Here is a 20,579-nt window from a genome sequence, read left to right on the forward strand (position 1 = left end):
GACATCAGTCCCGGCATCCCACCCGCATCCCGCCCGCATCCCGCCCGCATCCCCCGCCATGGCGGCCAGCCCTGCCTACGGGGAGGATAAGGGGGGGGCCTCCAGCCTGGGAGAGCCCGAGTATGGCCACGACCCCGCCAGCGGCGGCATCTTCTCCTCCGACTACAAGAGGTGGGGACGCGGCGGGACCTGGCGGAGCCGGGCCGGGGGCTGCCACCGCGGGGCCTGGCCGCTGTCCCCGGCGGGGCCCCGGTACCCGGCCGCGGGCCGGCCATGGCCCCCGGGGTGGGGACGGGATGAGGATGGCGATAAGGATGGGGACAGGGGACATGGTCACGCCGCCTCCACTGCAGGCTACAAAGGCCGGGGAGGGTGTTGGGGGAAAACTGCGAGGTTTTGGAGACAGTGTGGTGGGGAGGATGCAGGGGGACCTCCCCCCACACACTACACCCCCACCCCTGGGCTGGGGGCACGCAGGCACCATGTCCCCACCCCGCGCTCTGCTGGCTCCTGCAGCTTTGGGGGGGGGTCCCCGGTGACTGCGCCCCCCCACCCCCATCGAGGTCCCCAGCTCAGGGAGGGGGGCTCGGAAATGTCACCTCTGTGGGGGGCAGGGTGCTGGGGGTAATGGGAACAGGGATGCTGAGGAAGAGGGGGGGGGTTCCCCAGAGCTGCAGGAACATGGGGGTCCCTTTGTCCCCCCTGCCCTTACAGTGTCCCCCACCCTGACCTGCTGGCAGTGTCACCCCTCCCTGACTTGCTGACAGTGTCCCCCATTCAGGCAGTGTCCCCCATCCCTGGACCCCTCCCTAATGCTGCAGCAGTGTTCCCCTGTCTGGATGTATCCCCCATCTCTGATGCCCTGGCAGTGTCCCCAGTCTGGCAGTGACCCTCCAGTCATTACTGCCTGATAGTGTCCCCCAATCTGGCAGTGACACCCCAGTCCTGACCCACTGGCAGTGTCCCCAATGCTGGCTGTGTCCCCTCATCCCTGTCCTGCTTGCAGTCCCCGAGGCTGGAAGTGTCCCTCAATTTGGCAGTGCCCCCCATCCGTAACCCGCTCGCAGTGTCCCCATCTCGCAGTGTCCCCATCTCACAGTGTCCCACCCTTTCCATAAGCTCCTGGCACTGTCCCCCAGTTTGGCTGGGTCCCCCATCTCTGACCCCCCGGCAGCATCCCCCAGCCTGGCAGTGCTCCCCTGTCCCCAGCTCTGGCAGTGTCCCCTGACCCCCGCTGGCAGTGTCCTTCCAGCCCTGACCTGCCATCAGTGTCCCTCAGTCCAGCAGGGTCCCCAGCACCCTGCCCCACTGGGGCAGGCAGCGGCAGCGTCCCTGCCCTGGTGCGGCAGCGTCCCTCAGCCCTGACCACCCTGGCAGCGTCCCCCAGGCTGGCCAGGTTTCCCCAGTGACATGCCATCAATGTCCCCCATGCTGGCAGTGTCCACCCATCCCTGACACCCCTGGCAGTATCCCCATCACTCCCCTTCACCAGATCCCATCCCCTTGTGGCCACACCAGGTCTGCCACCATCCCCGTGAACGGTGCATGGCACAAGACAAGTGTCACCTCATCACCCAGGTGGGACAACCACAGGTGTCCCATTGCGCCACCCCACTGCCTGTGCAGGAGTCCCTGGCGTTGGGGAAGCACCTGGGGAAGGCGCTTCCTGCAGTGTCCCCAAGCCCTGCTGCAGGACGGGTGTCACTTGGGATGTGACACCTTGGGGTGGCCTTGTCCACCGGGAAGGGTGTTGCAATAGTCTGCAACCCAACACCAACCCCACATCAGGTTTCAGTGGCAGTGCCAGAAAGAGGAGGAGCAGGGCCACAGCCCTGCCACCATCCCCAGGGCCACCACTGCTGGCCAAAGCCATGCTGTCCCTGCCACCAGTGCAGAAGCTGCTGCGGCAGCTACCGGCGGGGCCGGCAAAGCCACCGGTGGGTGGTGACACAGCTGAGGAGGTGACGAGCCCAGTGCTGGCCACCGAGGCTGGACAACCCGCCTGCTACAGCGCCCTGCAAGTCGACGAGCTGCGGCTGCTCGCTGGCCCCAAGCCTGCCGTGGCCACCAGCACCGGGCCATCACTGCGGTAAGATCCCCCCAGGGAGCTCTCCTGGGACCCTCCAGGGATGGTGGCTCTGGATGAGCATCGTCCCATGGGTGCCACCCCCAGCCTTGGAGGTCTCCCCGGTTTGGAGGGGACATATGTCCCTTAGGAAAGTGGACAGTGGTGACAACCAGCCTTAGAAAGGGCTGGCAGCATTCTCCCAGCCCAGGGAAGGGACCAGGGAAAACCTCTGCATCGGGATGCACTGGCACATCCATGCCATCACGTCCATGAGGGATGGGACAAGGGACAGACACCCAGCGCGGCCAGGACGGAGCTGGTGATGGGCGCCTGCTCCCTGGAAAGTGATGTGGGGACATCCTGGTGTGACAACCACAGCTGGGCTGGGACAGGGTCTTGTCCCAGTGCCCAGGATGGGGACAGAGCTGGATGCCAGCGCTGCACTGGTCCTTCCATCTCCTCTTTCACCTGGCTGTAACCCAATTCCTGTCCCTATCAATATTGCATGGGGAAGGGTTTGGTTGTCACCCTGGTGGCAGTGGCAGGCTGGGAGCAGAAAAAAAGACTAAAAATGGTTCAAAATGGCTAAAAATGGAAAATGGGAATTTTTTTGCCCCTGTGTGGTACAGGCACGATGACCTCAAGGAGATGCTTGATAGCAACAAGGATTCCCTCAAGCTGGAGGCCATGAAGAGGATCGTGGCGGTGGGTGTTGTTGAACCAGTGGGGACACTGCCAGTGCCAAGCTGTGCCGTGCCATGTTGGCCAGCCAGAGTCATGCTGCTCCTTTATCCCCTAGATGATCGCCCGGGGCAAAAACGCCTCCGACCTCTTCCCAGCCGTGGTGAAAAACGTTGCCTGCAAGAACATTGAGGTGAGGAAGGTCTCGAGTGACCCTGGTGGCATCCATCAGTGTCCCCAAGGTCTGGCACCTCACCTGCAGGCGGGGCTTGGGAACAGGCTGGGTTCTGGGGGGCTCTGAGGTGGCCTGACCACCTTCACCTCACAGGTGAAGAAGCTGGTGTACGTCTACCTGGTGCGCTACGCAGAGGAGCAGCAGGATCTGGCCTTGCTCTCCATCTCCACCTTCCAGCGAGGACTCAAGGTGAGCTGCTCTGGGGACCCAGGGGGAGCCTGGGGAGCAGCGAGCCCCCCATGGCTGCACTGCAGCCCCCTGCATGTCCCTACAGGATCCCAACCAGCTGATCCGCGCCAGTGCCCTGCGGGTCCTCTCCAGCATCCGCGTGCCCATCATCGTGCCCATCATGATGTTGGCCATCAAAGAGGCCGCCTCAGACATGTCCCCCTACGTGCGCAAGACAGCTGCCCATGCCATCCCCAAGCTGTACAGGTAATGGGGGTTCAGCTCCTGAGTTTTGGGGGTATCAACAAGGGTATAGGGTCTCAGCTGTGTGGTGCAGGCAGGGACAGGCAGGGATTGGGGGGTTGCTCTGGCCCCACTTGCCCTGCTCTTCCCTCACAGCCTCGACTCGGACCAGAAGGACCAGCTCATCGAAGTGATTGAGAAGCTGCTGGCGGACAAGACCACAGTGAGCAGGGCGCCAGCTCCCCCCTGCCCCTAAATCCGGGGACATGCTCCCTGACCTGGCACCCTCATGTGAATGCAGCCACCCTTGCAGATGCCACCGTCCCCACTGATCCAATATCTGTGCAGGGATGCAGCCATCCCCAGAGCCAGCATCTCTGTGGGGATGTCACTGTCCCCACGAAGCCAGCAATTTCATGGGAATGCAGCCAGCCCTGCAGAGCTGGAGTCCTTGTGGGGATGCTGCTGTCCTGAGCGGACCAATATCTTCGTGGGGATCCCACCAGCTCCACCGAGCTGCCATCCCATCCCTACCAAACCAGGATTCTCACAGGGATGCGACCATCCCCATCAAGCCAGCATCCTGACAAAGATGCCACCACCCTGGTGAGTCACCCTGGGCTTTCCCTCCACAGCTGGTGGCCGGCAGTGTGGTGATGGCATTTGAGGAGGTGTGCCCAGAGCGCATTGACCTCATCCACAAGAACTACCGCAAGCTCTGCAACCTGCTCATCGACGTGGAGGAGTGGGGGCAGGTGGTCATCATCAACATGCTCACCCGCTACGCACGCACCCAATTCCTCAGCCCCAACCAGAACGTGAGCGTGGGATCCTCAGGGTGCCCTGGGAGCCCCTAGGGAGGTGGGGTGAAAGGAGAGGTGCTGCTCAGGGGGGTGCAAGGTGTCCCACCTCCTGGCAGGAGTCCTTGCTAGAGGAGAGTGCTGAAAAAGCCTTCTATGGCTCCGAGGAGGAGGACACCAAGGAGCCCAAGGCAGAGGCAGCCTCGTTGGCCAAGCGCAAGCCCTACGTCATGGACCCTGACCACCGCCTGCTCCTGCGCAACACCAAACCCCTGCTGCAGAGCCGCAATGCCGCGGTGAGCCCTCTGCTCTCCATCCCCTGAGGCCACCAGTGGTGTCCATCAGCTGGGGCCCATAATGTCCCCACTGGCCAAGGAGCCGCCGAGGTGCTTGAGGGACACCTAGGGTCAGGCTTCCCCTGGGTGCTGTGGGGGACACAGCCACGCCTCGGGGTGTCCCTGTGCCACTGGGTGACGCTCAGATGTGTCCCTGCAGGTGGTGATGGCCGTGGCACAGCTCTACTTCCACCTGGCACCCAAGGCAGAAGTTGGGGTCATCGCCAAGGCGCTGGTGCGGCTCCTGCGCAGTCACAGGTCTGTGACACCTGGGTTGCAGTGGTCCCCTACCCCGCCACCCTGGTTGGTGGGACCCATCGGGAGCCTCAGGACCCTGGGAGAGAGCCCCATAAAGCCCAACCCTGCAGGGATGTTGGCTTGGGGTGAATCACCAAAACAGATTGGCCTGGCCCAATCCAGACATTGGGTGGCAACATCATGGTGGCACCAGCCTGGTGATGGGTCCTGCCCCATCTTCACAGGGCCAGCTGGGGGGGTCTGGCTCTGCGCTGCTGATGGTGTCCTCTCTTTGTTCCTGCAGCGAGGTGCAGTATGTCGTGCTGCAGAACGTGGCCACTATGTCCATCAAACGGCGGGTGAGGCTCGGACTCAGTGTAGGAGAGTTGCCCTGTTGACTCTGGAGAGGAATGAGGGCAAGCCAGCAGGGTCACCAGGGCCAGCTGCCTGCGGGTGGCCTTGGCAAGAAGGAGACAGGGATGGCACTAATGCCGCTGGCTTTGCATGCAGGGGATGTTTGAGCCGTACCTGAAGAGCTTCTACATCCGCTCCACAGACCCCACACAGATCAAGATCCTCAAGGTGAGCTGGAAACACCCAGCAGCACCCATCGCTGTTGGCTTTGGGGCTTCACAGAGCCCTTCCCTATGGGGCAGCTGTCCTCCATGGCTTGGGGACAGGAGGACAGGAAGGACCCTGTGCCCCAGCACCATGCCCCTCTGATGCTTATCTCTTAATCTTTCCCGCAGCTGGAGGTCCTCACCAACCTGGCCAATGAGACCAACATCTCCACTATCCTGCGGGAGTTCCAGGTATGCCATAGTCATCCTGAGGCCACCGGGGTGCCACCCTGGCATGGCTCTGGGTGCAAAAACTTCACCATGGAGGTGACGGAGGAGGCCCCACCAGCAGGAGTGGACTGAGGCCATGCCAACCCCATGGATGATTCCAAAGAACCCAAATGCGTGACCACCACATGGGGACATGCCCAGCTCTGGCATGTGGGTGACATGTCATGTGTGTGTCCCCCATGCCTGCACAGACCTACATCCGCAGCATGGACAAGGACTTTGTGGCAGCCACCATCCAAGCCATTGGGCGCTGTGCCACCAATATCGGGAAGGTGCGGGACACCTGCCTCAACGGCCTGGTCCAGCTCCTCTCCAACCGGGATGGTGAGTGCCTGCGGTGGGGTTCAAATGGGGGCTCCATTGCCCTCGGGGCAAGACCCTGCTGAGGCTGAGGTCTCTGCTCGCAGAGCTGGTGGTGGCTGAATCCGTGGTGGTCATCAAAAAGCTGCTGCAGATGCAGCCGGCACAGCACAGCGAGATCATCAAGCACATGGCCAAGCTCACTGACAACATCCAGGTGGGTTGGGGTGTTGCAGGAACTGCGGGCCCAGGGCAGCAGCAGCGGTGCCACATGCGCAGGGGCATTTGTAGGTGCCAATGGCGCGGGCCAGCATCCTGTGGCTCATCGGTGAGTACTGCGAGCACGTGCCCAAGATCGCACCTGACGTGCTGCGCAAGATGGCCAAGTCCTTCACCAATGAGGAGGACATCGTCAAGTTGCAGGTCATCAACCTGGCAGCTAAGCTCTACCTGACCAACTCCAAGCAGGTACCGGTGATGTGGCCCAACAATGTGCCTCAGTTTCCCCAGTGTGGAGGGAAAGGCTGGCCCTGAGCATGTCCTCTGGTGCAGAGCAAGCTGCTGACCCAGTATGTCCTCAACTTGGCCAAATATGACCAGAATTACGACATCCGCGACCGGGCCCGCTTCATCCGCCAGCTCATCGTGCCCACTGAGAAGAGTGGAGCCCTCAACAAGTATGCCAAGAAGCTCTTCCTGGCCCAAAAGCCTGCTCCCATCTTGGAGTCCTCCTTCAAAGGTACCCCCGCTGTCACAGGGCATGGGGATGCAGGGCCAGCTGTCACCACGGTGCTGCATGGCTGTCCCTGAGCTGCTGCCACCTCTCACCCTGCCATAGATCGGGACCATTTCCAGCTGGGTTCCCTATCCCACCTGCTCAACGCCAAGGCTGTGGGCTACCAGGAGCTGCCCGACTGGCCAGATGAGGCCCCTGACCCCTCTGTGAGGAACGTGGAGGTGCGTGGAGCACCCCAGGGTGCTGGGTGCATGGGGGGCCAAGGTGGGGTGTCATCTCAAGGTCTTCAGAGAGCCTCAGAAGGTGTCCAAACCCCACTTGGGCACAGGAAGGGGAGGGACAAGGGCTGCTGTTTGGGCCCCCCACCCATGGGGAATGGCTCTGCTCCATCAACCCTGTGCCAGCAGGTTCCTGAGTGGACCAAGTGCACCAGCCGGGAGAAGAGGAAGGAGAAGGCGGAGAAACCTTTCTACTCTGACTCGGACGGGGAGTCAGGGCCCACGGAGTCAGCGGACAGTGGTGAGGACCCAGTGGCATGGCAGGGCATGGGGCAGGAGAAGCTGCAATAGGGACATCCCATCATGGTGGGGACATGGCAGGGGACATGGAAGGATGGCTCAGGGATGCAGTGGAAGGACATAGGGATGCAAGGATGCAGAGGGAGCATGCAGTGAAGGGATGCAGGGGTGCAGCAAGGGGCAGTGGGGAGGCAGCAGCGCATGTGGGGACACAGTTGGATGCAATGGGAGGCTGGGGGGATGCAGTGGGACACAGCAGGGAGCTGTGGGGCCATGGGGGGATGCAGCAGCAGGGCTGAGCTGTGCCCCATGCAGAGCCTGAGTCTGTCAGCGAGGAGAGCGGCAGCTCCAGCAGCTCCAGCTCCAGCTCCGGCAGCGAGGAGGAGGAGGAAGAGGAGGAGGAAGGCAGCGGGGAGCAGTCTGAGGACAAGGAGGAGGAGGAGAAGAGGCCGAAGAGGAAGGACAAGGAAGGCTCCCGAAAGGCAGCCATGGGGAGCGCGGGCAGGTATCCCCTGGGAAAGCGGGGTGCCCCAGCCGAACCCCTGCCTGCTCTGAGCCAGACTCTCCCCACAGCCCCAGCGAGGACGAGGAGGAAGAGGAGGGAGCAAAGAAGGCCAAGAAGAAGAAGGCACCTCCGGGGAGGAAGAGCCATGCCGAGACCTCGTCAGAGGAGGCCAGCACCTCCGAGAGCAGCTCCTCAGGCTCCGACTCAGGCTCTGAGGCAGAGGCCAAGCGGAGGAAGGCGGTGAGGGCCGGGCCGGGCTGGGGACAACGCAGGGACACCTGGACCCCCTGTTTACACCCCCCCACGTCTCTGCCCCTTGCAGCCCCCCAGCAGCAGGGCCGGCCCCAAGGAGATCTCCCTGCTCGACCTGGATGACTGTGAGTAGCTGCCTGGGGCACGTGGGGTGGCTGTCACGGTGGCACTGGGGAAACTGAGGCACAGGCACTGAGGTCAGGGCCCCGCCAGTCCTTTGGGAGCTGCCGAACTGGGATGAGGACCAGTGGGGTGAGCAGTCCTTGTCCCCAGAGGGTGGCTGTGGGACAGGGGGCAGTGCCAGCAGGGCTGTCCTCATGGGGCTGTGCCTTTGGGGTTGCACCTACAGGGCTGTCCCCATGCAGGTGTGCTACCAGAGCTGTCCCCATGCGGCTGTCCCATGGGGCCACTGGGGTTGTCCCCATAGGGCTGTGACTCATCAGAGCTCTGTTAACCCTTTCTCCCTCAACCCTGCAGTCACCCCCCCTCCTCCCCAGCCCATCCCCTCCAGCAGCATCATCTCCACCAGCCTGGTGACCGACCTGGAGGGCCTCACGCTCACCGACACGTCCCTGACACCCGCTGTAAGTGTCCCCCATGCCCTGCCTGGCATGTCCCGAGACCCCTGTCCCTCATGGGGGCTGCAGGTTGGGGGGTCAGCATCCCACACACCAGCCCCTCGGCCCCGGCAGCTGCTGAGCCCGGCATTTGGCGCGGTGAGGACCTACGAGCTGCTGCACCGCATGGCGGGTGAGGGGCTCTCAGTGGAGTACTGCTTCAGCCGCCGGCCCTTCCCGGGGGACCCCCACATGGTGGCTGTCCACATCCAGATCTCCAACAACACTGATGCCGAGGTGAAGAGCCTGCGGGTCAGCGAGCCCAAGCTGCTCTCTGGTATGAGGATCCAGGAGTTCCCCGAGATCGGTACGGCACAGCACGGCACAGCACGGCTGCGATGCTGTGAGGGGGGAGATGGAGACAGGGGTTGGCTGGCGGAGGGGACGTGGGACGCAGTGGCAGCACTGTGGTTACAGAGCGCCTTGCGCCTGGGGACACGGCCAACGTGGTGATGGGCATCGACTTCTGCGACTCCACACAGGCGGCCAACTTCCAGCTGTGGTGAGTGCCCAGTGTCCCAGGGGTGCTCTGGGAATGGGGGACTGCAGGACAGGCACCAGGGTCCTTCAGGGGAGGGGGGAAACTGGGGGAGGACAAAGAGGTGGCAGCAGCCCCAGGTCCAGCCTAATGAGTTCCCCCTATTCCCAAGGCCTTATGTGCTTGTTTCCCTCCAGCCACTGCCTGCCCAGGGCAGGGATGGGAAGCGGGACATGGGGAGGGACATTTTGAGCATGTGCTTCCCCCCCCCCGCCTGTCTCCCCAGCACCCACACGCGCCACTTCTACGTCTCCATCCAGCCGCCCGTGGGGGAACTCATGGCCCCTGTCTTCATGAGCGAGAACGAATTCAAGAAGGAGCAGGGTGAGTGGGGGACAGGGACAGGGGGTGCACAGGCACCCACCGCCCCAGTGCCCATGCTCATGCCCCATTTTGTCCCCTCTGCCGCCCTCACCATGGCCCTAGAGCACCTCGTGTGGCCGGGCGAGGGTAAGTGGCCACTCGGCAGGTCCCTAGACTAGCTCTGCCCTCCTCATCCCCCTTCGCCCCACGGCCTGCGGTGACTGCCCTGACACCAGGGTGGCCCCACCAGGTCCCTGTGCACTGTGGTGGACTCGTGCCACCCCTGCTGCTCCCAGTGATGGGGACACCCTGGCCCAGCATCCCCCTGCTCTTGGAGGAGCAGCAGACAGGGGTCTGTGCTAAGCGGTGGGTGCTCAGTGCCCTGTGGCACCTGGCCCCATTGCTGCTGGTGACTGGAGGAGCCTTTCCCCAGGGATGTGGCTGCTGCCACTGGGCAGGGACACGAGGATGAGCTCAGTAAGGGTTGTGGAAGAAGGATTTTCCCAAATCCGTCTCAGCTAGGCTGGAGAGAAGCAAGCAGGGCAGGCAGTTTGGGATGTCATGGGGCATACAGATGCAGAGAGCTGGCAGCTGGAGGGGCTTAGTTTGGGAATGCCAAAACGCGGCCTAGCAGGGACAGGGCCACTGGGTGCGTGGCCAGAGATGGGCAGGTGCCTCTGCTGCCCGCTCCAGGGAAGCTGACGGGCATGAGCGAGATCACGGAGAAGCTGACACTGCCCGAGAAGTGCCGGAGTGACCACGCCATCGTCCAGCAAGTGACCTCAGCTGCCAATGTGGGCCGCGTGCCCTGCGGTGCCGACAATGAGTACAGGTAGTGCTACCACCTCTCCAGTCCCACACAAACCACAGGAGGGGCACTCAGGGCTTGCTTTGGGACAAGAAGTCTGCATGAACCCACATGTTCATTTCCCCCGGAGCATCCTGGGGGACAGGAGGGTGACAGGAGGACAGTTCACCCTGAACCCTGTGTTCGCCGATGGGCAGGTTCGCAGCCAAGACGATGACAAGCGGGAGCCTTGTGCTCATCACCCTGGAGCAACGGGAGGGTGCCGTGGCCCAGCTGACGGTCAACAGTGAGAAGATGGTTATCGGCACCATGCTGGTGAAGGACATCATCCAGGCCCTGGCGCAGTGACGGCCGGGCCCTGCCCTCCCACCCTGCTCTGCCCCACACCGCTCCCCAAAGCGCTCCCTGCCCCGATTCCTGCTGGGTTATTCCCTGCTCCGATCCCTGGAGGGGCGGCAGGCAGTGACCCCAGGGCCAGCTTTGCTGCTGGGAGGAAAGAGCGGGATGGGGCGTATGGGATGCAGGGTGATGCCCCACTCAGAAGGATGGTGGTGGCTCCAGCCCACGTGGGAGCACAGTGTGCCTCCAGCCCCTCTCCCCATCTCCCAGTGTAACCCCTATTTATTATGGCCAGGATCTCCCAATAAAGCTCTTCTCAAACCCGCTCCCTTCCCTTCTGCTCTGTGTGTGCAGCAGCTGGATCAGCCCCAAACTGCCCTGCGCTGGCCTCTGCCAGCTCCCCTGGGGCAGCACCAGGGCACCAGCCCTTCAGTAACTGGGAACGCGCGAGTCCCCCAGGGGTAGCACTACTTGAACCAGGGCTGCTGGCTCCCGGAGAAAACCCGGCACGGACACGGCTGGGGGTGAACAGCCCCTGGGCTTGTCAGGGAGGGGCAGGAGGCGTTCGGTCCCAACCAGGGATGTGAGGAGTCCTGGGAGGTTTCCAGCTATTTATTCAAAGTGGAATCGCTCGTGCTTTGACGGCAGAAATACCTGCAGCGTCAGGGCTGGGGCTGTTCTGCAGTGTCACGGGAGGGATCCCTGGCGCCAGCTCCGGGAAGGTTTTCATCTCCGAACTGGGATTAAAAAGTTAAAAAAAGACGGAAACGTGACTCCCGCAGCAGGGGCTGGCTGGGACCGGAGAGCCCCGGCTGCCCTGCAGCTGCGGCCCGCAGGAAGCCACGGGAAGGGCTGAACCCCGAACAGCCCGGGCTGCGCCCGGCAGTGCCGCTGCACGCAGGGTGAGGGCTACCCCCCAGCACACGTGCAGGAGCCGGGACAGAATCACCTCTGTACCCCTGACCGGTGAGGGACCGCTGCCCGGCGCGGCCGCACCAGCAACCACTGGGCGCCGACGGCTTGTTCCCACCGGGAAAACTGCCCTCCCGCAAGGGCTGGGGCAGCGGGAGCCCCCGCTCACCCCGTTCCCCGCGGTAACCCCTCGGGCGCCGTTCACCGCCGTGAGGCGGACCCGGGGGCCGCGGCCGCCACCGGGCGTCGTGCGGAGAGCGGGACCCGCGCCCGCGCGGAGCACGCCGGGAGACGGGAGGAGCAATTGGAGGGGGGGAGGGGGGCCGCTGTGAGCGCCACGCGGCGGGCGGGCGCCGCGCGCATGCGCCATGGCCCCTCCCCTCAGCAGCACCCCCCCCACTCCCCCTCAACCCCGGCGGGGCGGCGGCACATAAAAGCCGGCGGGGCGGGCAGGGTTCCCCGCTGCTGCCGCTTCCTTTCCCTCCCTTCCGGGATCCGCCCGCCCGCAGCGCCGCCCATGGCCTTCCCGCCGGTGAGAGGTGGGGGGAGACCGGGAGGGACACGTGCCCGCGGGCCCGGCGCTTCACGGAGCCGAGGCGGCGGGCGCGGCCCCTTTAAGGACGCCCCCGTCACGTGGTTTCACACGTTGGCGGCGTCGTGGGGGGGGCGGGAGCGGCGCTGAGGTGATTCCCGCCGTTTCCGCGTGTGGCGGCGGAGCGGGGATGGGGTCCGCGACCCTCAGCGCAGCCGCGGGGACCGGCTCCGGGTGGGGGGGAGCCGCGGGATGAGTCCCCGCTCACTCCCCTCCTTCCTCCGAAGCCGGGTCTCGCTGCTGAGTGATGCCCTGAGGTGCGGCGGCTCCCTGCCCTGAGAGAACAGGGGGCTCAGAGGGAGCTTCACCTCAGGGAACCCATCAGCAGCCCCCTGCCACCTTCAGGGATGAAGCTGTTACTGGAAGAAGCCCAGTGGTCCCAGTCTGACGAGCGTTTGGTGCCTGTGGATGCCCTCATCCCAGGTTATTGGGGGTGAACCGAGCTGCAGGTGCTGAGCTCTGGTTCATGGTGGTGGGCTGTGCTTTGGCTTGAAGAGGTGCTCATGGGCTTGCCTGGCAGCAAATGGTAGTTCTGAGTCCTTCTAAGCTGTCTTTTTTAGCATACAAAGCAAATGGAGCTGCTGTTTTACCCTTAAACCAGGTGACTGCAAGCTCCATGTAGCAAAACAGGCTTTTGTTAGTGACCCAGGAGACTTGGTCCCTGGTTGTGCTGTGTGGGCAAGAGAAGCCTTCTGAAAAGCATGTTCGTTTCTACCTTCCACTATTCCCCAGCTAAAACCAATTACCACTCATTGCAGCTGCTTTTGTGGTAGGCTGATGATGTGTGCTGCAGCTGGGGTGCTGGTGAGGGGCTCAGGTTAGATGTGCCAAGGGTGGGCACCAGGCTTTGTGAGGACTTAAGGGATCCTGTTGCTTTGCTGCAGTTTCCCTATGCAGCAGCAATCTTCCTAAACCAAATAAAACCTTATTCTGCTTTTATAATGTACTGAAACACACAGCTGTGGTATTGCTTGAGTGAGGGCTTCAAAATGTTTTGTTTAAAGAAAAATATACCACAAAGTAGGTGCCTTGACAGGGAAAGCTCCTGAGAAACAGGACTTCTGGTGAAATTGGTGCTGTTCTGAAGTCAGTACTCCCCTGTAAAGTGATACCATCAAAATCCCTTCCAGCCTTGATTCCAGTCAGGTGTGTCCAAGACCTTCACCACGTCATGAGCCCTGGGAAAGCTGCTGAAGCTCACCCTTAATGAGTGTGGTGCAGGCTGCCCTAACCCTCCTTGGGATGAGTTGGGGAGGTGTGTGTTGCTTGCTTAGTGCTGCTGCTTGGTAGGAATAGTTACACCAATACTGTGCTTTAAACTGGTGTAGCTGACTTCAGTTTGGGAACCAAGAAATTTACCAGTGTAAAAGGACTTTTAGGAGCGACCTTTGATCAAAGCATGGAGTTCTCTTGGCTTGATTATGTTGACACTGGCACCATTTTAACAGCATCTTACCTGTTGTCTTGGGGTTTGAGGCCCCTTTGGCTGTAGCTGCAGTGCTGAGAACCTCTGTAGGCACTGGCTTGGTGCTGCCTCGGTGGGATTTCTACAAAAGATGTAAAAAGCAAAGGCTGAGTTGTAGCTGAGGTGGAGAAGCCACCTCTGCTCCAGAGTGTCCCTAGCAGCTGATACAGATCTTGGCCATACCAGCAGCTGAGCTGCGTTTAATGACTTCCCTCAGGATTTAGGATATCCTAATCCTGTGTGGGGCTGTTGTGGGTTCTGCCTAGCCCTGGGATTTCATTATCTGTAGGTTTCCTGCAGGTGAGTCTGCCTCAGGGCTGTGGAGGTGCCTTCGTTTCCACTCACCTTGGATATCTCTGGTGGCTTTCAGAGTGCAAGAGGTGTCTGGAGCCTGACAGTACCCTCCTCAAGCCCTCATAGGATCCTGCGGATGCGTCTTCCGGCATGGGCATGTGTTCTTGCCCGAGGGTTTAGCTGAGCCAGGAACCAGTGGACTGTACTGTCTGAGGTTCACCTCGCTGTGTCTATGATGCTGCTTGGGTCTGTGTTCCAGATGTACCACAATGATTTAACCTGAAGCCTCAAAGTCATTTGCTCTGTGGCACTGTGTGCCTACTGCAGGGAACTGAACTGCCTTTCTCATTTTTCTGGTCTAGGAACATCCTTAAAACTTTCAGGTCTTAAACAGAGACTGGGTGTCTTACCAGGTGTGGAGAGCTGTTTGATTCTGCATGACTTTAAATAACCTGTCAGCTGGCTCATGCCTTTGTATTGACTTGTTCCTCCAGTGGCTGCACTGATAAAATGGTGTCCCCTCCTCTGGACTGGGACAGTGTGCTGTAGCAGGCAGGACCGACTGAGAACAGCCCTTGGTGGGTCCCTGCTTACACCCTGGTGTTTCACATAACATGCCAGGTCGCTGCTGGGGCCCCCAGGAGGAGGGTGAGGATGACCCACCAGTTCTCATGGACTGGTGCCACAGTGGAAGCAGGGGGGATCACGAGCTCTGTGCCTGGGCTTGTAGCTGCTGCTGTGTGGAGGACTGCCAGAGAAGCCTGTGTGTGTTCAACTATTGTGAAATCCTTCAAGATGGAGCACTTGTGTGAATCACCAGAAAGTGAATCCTTGCTGGGCTCAAGAGTGCTCCTTTGCTTGTCTTGGCTTGGGGATGTGGGAACAGAGCAGGTTCTGGTGGACACAGCCTCAGGCATGGTATTTCCCTGTGCTTTATTTGCTGAGACTAAAGGCTATGGGTGTATTCTCCAGTTACACATTTGCACACTCTTTCCACGGGACTGTCCAGGCTGCTGAATGGCTTGGGCTGAACGGTATGCTTTGAAGATCTGAGGAGATCGGCTCAAAGGAGTATCTCTGTTTTAGGGGTTTAGGGAGGAGCTTTACCGGGGGAGGTGTAGACACACCCCACTTCGTTCGAGGGGTTGGACTGCAGCTTCTGTGTCCGGGATGCTTGCAGTATCGCTAGGATATCCTTGACAGTCTTAAGGTTAAAAGTGCTGTAAGTGGAAGGAATGTTTTTGGAGATTCTTGGCTGTACTGTTACTCTTTTCTGCTCTTGTTTGTAGCAGCACCGGTGCTGCCAGTTTTGGGAACTGCGCAGGAACGGGACAGGCATTTGGTTTGCTGCTCGGGTTTATTTTTATCTTGCTAGCACAAACTCCGAGGGGAATGCTTTCCCTCCTGCTGGAGGTGGTTCTTCAGCAGTAACAGGGTTGGAATGCAGAGTTTCACCCTTGTGCCAAAGACACCTGATGTGGTACTTTTTATTAAAGATGACTGGCAGTACTTTCTTAAATTGAGCTTCTGTACTCCTCAGCTGCTTTTTATAAAGATGACTTAAAGCTTGCTCTGCCTGTTTCCTCTTGCCTGAAGCTCAGCTTCAGCCCTCCCTGTTTTTCTCTTGGCTTGTGAATGCTCCTGCATTGTTGCCCACAGAATGCCAGGACTTTACCTGGGGGTGGGCTGAGCATTTCAATAGGTAAAAGATCTGGGACACTGTGCTGAATAGATGTTAATAGTCTTTTAAAGAGGCTGAGATCCTGAATCAATTGTTCAGGTCCTGCCTGGAGGTATCATGCGTGTTGACAGCTCATGAGCTTATTCCTGCTCCTTCCAGGAAAGTTTCCTTTGTTTTTTAGCTAAATGGTGGGGGGAGCTCTCTGTGGAGGAAAACTATCGGATCGTGCATTGTAGCAGTAACACTGTTCCTAATGACAGGGTTTAGGGGGGAACTGCAAGTTACACAGGCTGGGCTAAAGTTCCTGTATCCATGTGAAATTCGGTTTAAACCTGCCATAGGCTGCATACTGGAAAGCTTGGTAAGGGATCATCTGGAAGGTAAACCAGGTCGGTGCTTCAGGCTTGCCAGTGGCTGAGCCAGAGAAGAAATGTCGGGGAAGTCAGGCCCAAACCCCATGCAGGACCGCATCCAGAAGGTAGATGTATTAAATGTCTCCTTGACAAGTACAAATGGCTCAATTTAGAACTATAGGCTTGTGTGTGTCTGGGAGGAGCAGGGGCTCGTTTGCCAGCCCTGCTGCAGTTCAGGTCTTTGAATCTGGCTTTAACTCGATTTGCTTAATGCAAGGATTCTGCTCCGGAGGCCAGGACTGGCAAGGTTGTGCCTTCCTGCTCTTCTCTTTAATGTAGGTCTTAATTGCCAGTGATAGCGTTTGCTCAGCATGTTCAGGAGCAGAGTTGTGCTGCAGTGGCTTTTGGGTGGCAGGCAGACTGTCCCTCAGTCCAGAAATGCTGCTTAGAGATTAAGTTTAGAGGCTTCTAGGTTCGCAGAGGCTGGAATGCTGTGCAGCTGCACTGAAAGAAGCTTGGATGTAGAAGTGGCTTGCAAGAGGAGCTGGGGGAAGCAGCTGCTCTTGCCGGTTCTCTGGACCGGCAGTAAGAAGCAGCAGGGGGTTGATCTTTATCATGCAGAGGAAGTTTTACGAGACCTCTGGTGGTTTGGGATGGTCCCAAGACCTCAGTGCTGGTAGATTGGTGGCTGTGGAGGGTTGTGCTGAAGCAGAACTAGTTTGGGGTAACCTCCCTCTGTGGTCAGGAGCTGCTACTTTTAGGTAGAAGGGAAGATCAGGATTTGATTTTCTGCCTTCCTAAGGGAGACCTCAGGATTTGGGGCTGTTTAATTACCTGGGAAGCCATGTGTTTTGTTTGCAAGTCTGCTTTCTGAAGTGATTGCATGGCTGCTGGCTTGGGCTGTTCTGAGACATTTGATGCTCCCAAACATGGGTGGGAGCCAAGCACTTGGAGTTATTGTGGCTTTCCATGATGGCTGCCTTGACTGTGAGCATCCCTCTTGTCCCCCAGTGTCAGGAGGCTGATTCTGGGCAGAAGGCACATGAAGGCTAATCAGATCTCCACTCTACTGCTGTGATGTGCTGGTGAGAAGCAGTGGAGAGCTCATGGTAGCAACCAAACTAGTTTGGGTGCTGTGGCTGTTAGTCTGAAGTTCATCCCAGCCATGGTGCACTGGTACCTGCTGTGGCTGGGGCAGGCCTGGTCTGCTGAGCTCTGCTGACAAATTGCTGACCCGTTTGCTTAATTGTTTCTTTAATGCTACGAACTGCACTTGAGTGTTGCTAAGACCTAGAGCTAAAGCTAATGTTAGTCTTGGAGGCAATCCAGGCTTCCCACAAGGTGTTGAGAACTAAGTGGTGAGTAGTAGCCTGCTTGACACCAATATTTGTTCTTTTTTCCAGAAAGAAGATCCTGGGAGGAGCACAAAGGACTGCTGGGATAGCCCGGGTGCCCCTGCACTCTCCACTTGCAGCAATGCAGATATATTCCGCCGGATAAATGCAATGTTGGACAACTCTTTGGATTTCAGTGGAGTCTGCACCACGCCTGTCACAAAAAGCAAATGTGACATTCAGCCAGGTGATGGGCTTGGCTGGGATGGAGGCGGGAGGGAGGATCTGGGACTGGAGAAGGGGGGAGTCGCTTGGTGGGACCCAGTGAACACGTGTGGTGATGATCCTTGGTGTGGGTGTTGGCATGTGCTTGCAACCAGAGAGCTGCTTGGAGTCAGGGTTAATGATGTTTTGGTACTGGGGACTTCACTTGTGTGCCTGAAATGAATAATCTAAGTATTCCCTGGCAGTGTGGGGTGCCTGGGTAAGTCTTGCCTACACTCCCTGTGATGCTGTGGCTCACTGTGTGGGCAGGATGTGAGCGCTTTCCTGGTGTAGCTAGTTCCAGCAGACTCCTTTAGTTTGCCTCTCCTGGAGAGAGGATTAATCTGTTAGCAGTTAGTATGGCTGACCTGCTGCTTACATTGAAAATGCAAGAGTTTTGAATAAGTGTTTGCTACAGGTCAGTTAACTGTGTATTTAAGAGCACACCAAAGCAGTGCAGCTGAGTGAGGACTTTCTTGCAAAGCAGGCTTGGTATTATGAAATCAGCACTGCAAGTTCTTGCTTCCAACAGCTAAGGGGAGTGGGCATATATCTGCCATCTTGCAGAACAAAAGGCTCCCTGCCAAAGCGAAGGGTGTTGGCTCCAATCGTATTTCTATGGAGGTGAAGGACATGCTTTTGTCCCTTTAGAGGAGGCAAGATCTGCTAGTAAACGTACCTGCCTGATGTTTCTCCTGCGGGTGCACTTCTGGGCAATGGTACTTGTGCCAAGGATTTGGGCACTTCAGAGACTGCTGTTGCTCTTCCAGCCTCTGAGTTATAGGGTCAATAAACACTCTGGCCATTATTGGAAACAAACTGACCCTCTGGACTTGTCCCAAAACAAAGTGGGAAGTAAAGGGAAAGGCCTTGCTAGGTGGTGACCTTGCAGGCTGCTGGAGGCAGAGCAGCTTTCTCTGCAGTCACTTGGAGACAGGGCTGTCTTGTGCTCACAGATAAGCTGACTTTTCATCAAGTGGGTGTTAAAAAAAAACTAAACAAAAACCAAAACTGCAAAGGGATGTCTGGGTATCCTGTGGGTCTGTTTGATGCTTGTGCAGTGTAACTTTGTTCTGGACTAGTGCAGTGACTGCTACCAGATGACTTCCAGTGCAGCTTAATCTCCAGGGTATTGAAGGGCTTAGCACTGTGCACCGGGGGCTGATCTGGCCATGTGATCCTGTGCTGGCGCTGCAGAAAAGCCAGAGGAAGGGAATCGTTTGCTTCGAGGTACGGATCTATAGCCAGCACTGCTTAAAATGTGCCTGGTAAACTGGTACTGGGAGATGTGCTGGCTGCTACTCAGCTGCTGAACAGTGAATATTAACTAATTCAGGGCAGTGGTGTGGTTAGTGGTGCATTTTTAGAGATTTGGTGTTGTACTGAGCTGTTCAGACACTTTTTTTTGTTCCGTGGCACAGTGGTGGTCAGTGTTGTCTGATCTTGATGCACTGGAAGCATGAGGGAGAAATAAACCACAGTATTTTCCTTTATCTCCTTACAGTGAGTTCACAAAAGAGTTGGTTGTGGCTGCCTTGTTGAAATCTTGGCTATAGCCCTTCATATTCAATTTAGAATTTGGAATGGGAATGTTTCCTGATTAAGTTTCACCTTACTTGTCAAAGTTAACCTCGTTGGTAAAAGAAACATTCCTGCCACCAGAGATGATGTGGGTTAGTTCTGGTTTGAGGTCTGGAGCTGGCACATCCATTTTAATTTGCAGTACTGGCTTCTAGACCATGGAAGCTCTTCTCTGAGGAACTGGGGAAAGACCTCTTAGAGGAAAGTATGATGTGGCTTGCATGTAGAAAAGGGAGGCTTCCTCTAGCACACACTTTCTGCTGCAGGGCAACCAATGTTGTGCTTTTGGGGCCATCCTAAGCAGTTTTTCTTGTTCCTGATGTAGCAGTTGAGGCCAGTCTTGCAATTGGGTGTTGGCACAGCCACTTGCGTGCTCTGGGGACCAGGGTGGAGGCCCTGCTCAGCATGAGTTAACCTGGCAGGAGGCTTTTAGCTTGTATCAAATCCCTTGTACAGTGGCACAAATGCTTGAGATGGTGGGAGGAAAGAGGCTTCCTGAAGGAAGCTGGACCCTGCTGAGCCAGGGCTGGGAGTGGCGGACACGGGTGCCCTCACTGTTTAGGCTAATGGAAGATGTGGGATCTCCTTCAGAAAGTGCTTTGGGCTACATGAGAGGCTGATAATAGAGTACAACCTGTGCTGCCCCAGCCAGGCAGCAGTTATCAGCTGAAATATGTGGATGAGTCAGCATCTGCCAGTGCATCAGGGTTCAGTTATGAGTCTCCTTGCAGTGCCAGCCTAGCTTCCTTTGCATTGAGTCAGGACCTTGCAGTAGGTGATGAGGGTCTGAATGCAGCAGTTCTGCAAGCTTCCTTCTGTCTATGGCTCAGAAAAGATGAACATAATCTGTTTAATGTGTTGCTATTGAGCATTTTCTCCGTGAAGAAGCTGGTGCTGTCAGCAAGGATGCGAATCCTTGGGCAGCAGTGACCTGCAGGTGGGGAGGTGTCAGCACTTGGCCCCTGGCCTGGGTTGTGGCAGTCTTTTGTAGGAATAGTACCCAGTGGCTGTAAGGCTGAGCAGCTGATTACTAAACTACAACATAATGCAGCCCCTGCCCCCCCCCCCACCGTGGGGCAGGTAGTTTTGAGCTGGAAGTGGGCTCTTGGAGCTGTGGGCTGTACCTCTGAGTGAACAAGATGAGGCTCTGCAGGATCAGTCTTGCCTTCAGTAAGCCTGTCTTCCAGTTAGGTGACCAGCAGAGCAGAGACCCTTGATCTTATGTGGGGTCTTGTCACTGCCCCAGGTTAAATAATTTCTGAAGAATTCATAAGCCTCTGGTGCTTTTTCTCAGTGCAGGAACAACTTGTGTATTGTAGTTAAGCTCTGCTATCATGAAACTCATGGCTTGGCCAGGCCTAATGAGCCTGGAGAGCCACTCTGCAGGCAGTAGCTGTAACAGGTGAAGGGACTGTCTCTTTACAGCAAACTTTTTCAGAGAGAGAGCTTGGGGCAGAGATTTTATTCCAGCAGGGGAAATACTTGTATTTTAATCTCTTCATGGTCCCTCAAGCTTTTCAGTTGTCTTCCTCAGGTCAAACTAAATTTATCCTGGATTGGACTTGTGTT

The 20,579-nt window shown here is 58.0% G+C and overlaps 2 protein-coding genes across 5 annotated transcripts in view; both read left to right on the top strand.

Annotated features, from left to right (window-relative positions):
* Positions 1 to 23: 23 nt before the first annotated feature.
* Positions 24 to 10,860, top strand: AP3B2 (adaptor related protein complex 3 subunit beta 2). Of its 4 annotated transcripts, none has more exons than XM_030496930.1 (28): positions 35 to 171; positions 1,789 to 2,089; positions 2,698 to 2,773; positions 2,868 to 2,942; positions 3,078 to 3,173; positions 3,259 to 3,419; positions 3,552 to 3,618; positions 4,031 to 4,213; positions 4,315 to 4,491; positions 4,691 to 4,788; positions 5,072 to 5,126; positions 5,278 to 5,349; positions 5,517 to 5,579; positions 5,810 to 5,942; positions 6,026 to 6,135; positions 6,210 to 6,386; positions 6,471 to 6,657; positions 6,757 to 6,875; positions 7,062 to 7,173; positions 7,488 to 7,677; positions 7,746 to 7,917; positions 8,000 to 8,054; positions 8,407 to 8,513; positions 8,622 to 8,853; positions 8,964 to 9,048; positions 9,311 to 9,408; positions 10,081 to 10,219; positions 10,393 to 10,860. In XM_030496930.1, exons 1-28 carry the CDS (start codon positions 123 to 125, stop codon positions 10,541 to 10,543), a joined length of 3,540 nt encoding a protein of 1,179 aa, XP_030352790.1. In that variant the 5' UTR covers positions 35 to 122; the 3' UTR covers positions 10,544 to 10,860. The 4 variants fall into 4 exon arrangements, with proteins under 4 accessions (XP_030352793.1, XP_030352790.1, XP_030352792.1 ...); XM_030496932.1 differs by having other exon boundaries at positions 8,760 to 8,853; XM_030496931.1 differs by having other exon boundaries at positions 1,891 to 2,089.
* A 1,035-nt stretch (positions 10,861 to 11,895) lies between these two features.
* The window catches only part of CPEB1 (cytoplasmic polyadenylation element binding protein 1), a 39,307-nt gene continuing 30,623 nt past the window's right edge, over positions 11,896 to 20,579 (top strand). Inside the window, exons 1-2 of the mRNA XM_030496934.1 lie at positions 11,896 to 11,978; positions 17,235 to 17,412. Coding sequence (XP_030352794.1) covers positions 11,964 to 11,978; positions 17,235 to 17,412 — 193 coding nt within the window. The 5' untranslated portion in view covers positions 11,896 to 11,963. The remainder of the gene's footprint in view (positions 11,979 to 17,234; positions 17,413 to 20,579) is intronic.

Source organism: Strigops habroptila, chromosome 9 (genome assembly GCF_004027225.2).
Source record: "Strigops habroptila isolate Jane chromosome 9, bStrHab1.2.pri, whole genome shotgun sequence".
Taxonomy (NCBI): Eukaryota; Metazoa; Chordata; class Aves; order Psittaciformes; family Psittacidae; genus Strigops; species Strigops habroptila.

Excerpts from the sequence above, each read along its gene's own strand:
- AP3B2 (XM_030496930.1), top strand. The coding sequence starts at position 123 with ATGGCCACGACCCCGCCAGCGGCGGCATCTTCTCCTCCGACTACAAGA. Across the intron at positions 4,214-4,314 it reads TCCTCAGCCCCAACCAGAAC|GAGTCCTTGCTAGAGGAGAG; the intron begins GTGAGCGTGGGA and ends ACCTCCTGGCAG. Across the intron at positions 7,678-7,745 it reads GCCATGGGGAGCGCGGGCAG|CCCCAGCGAGGACGAGGAGG; the intron begins GTATCCCCTGGG and ends CTCTCCCCACAG.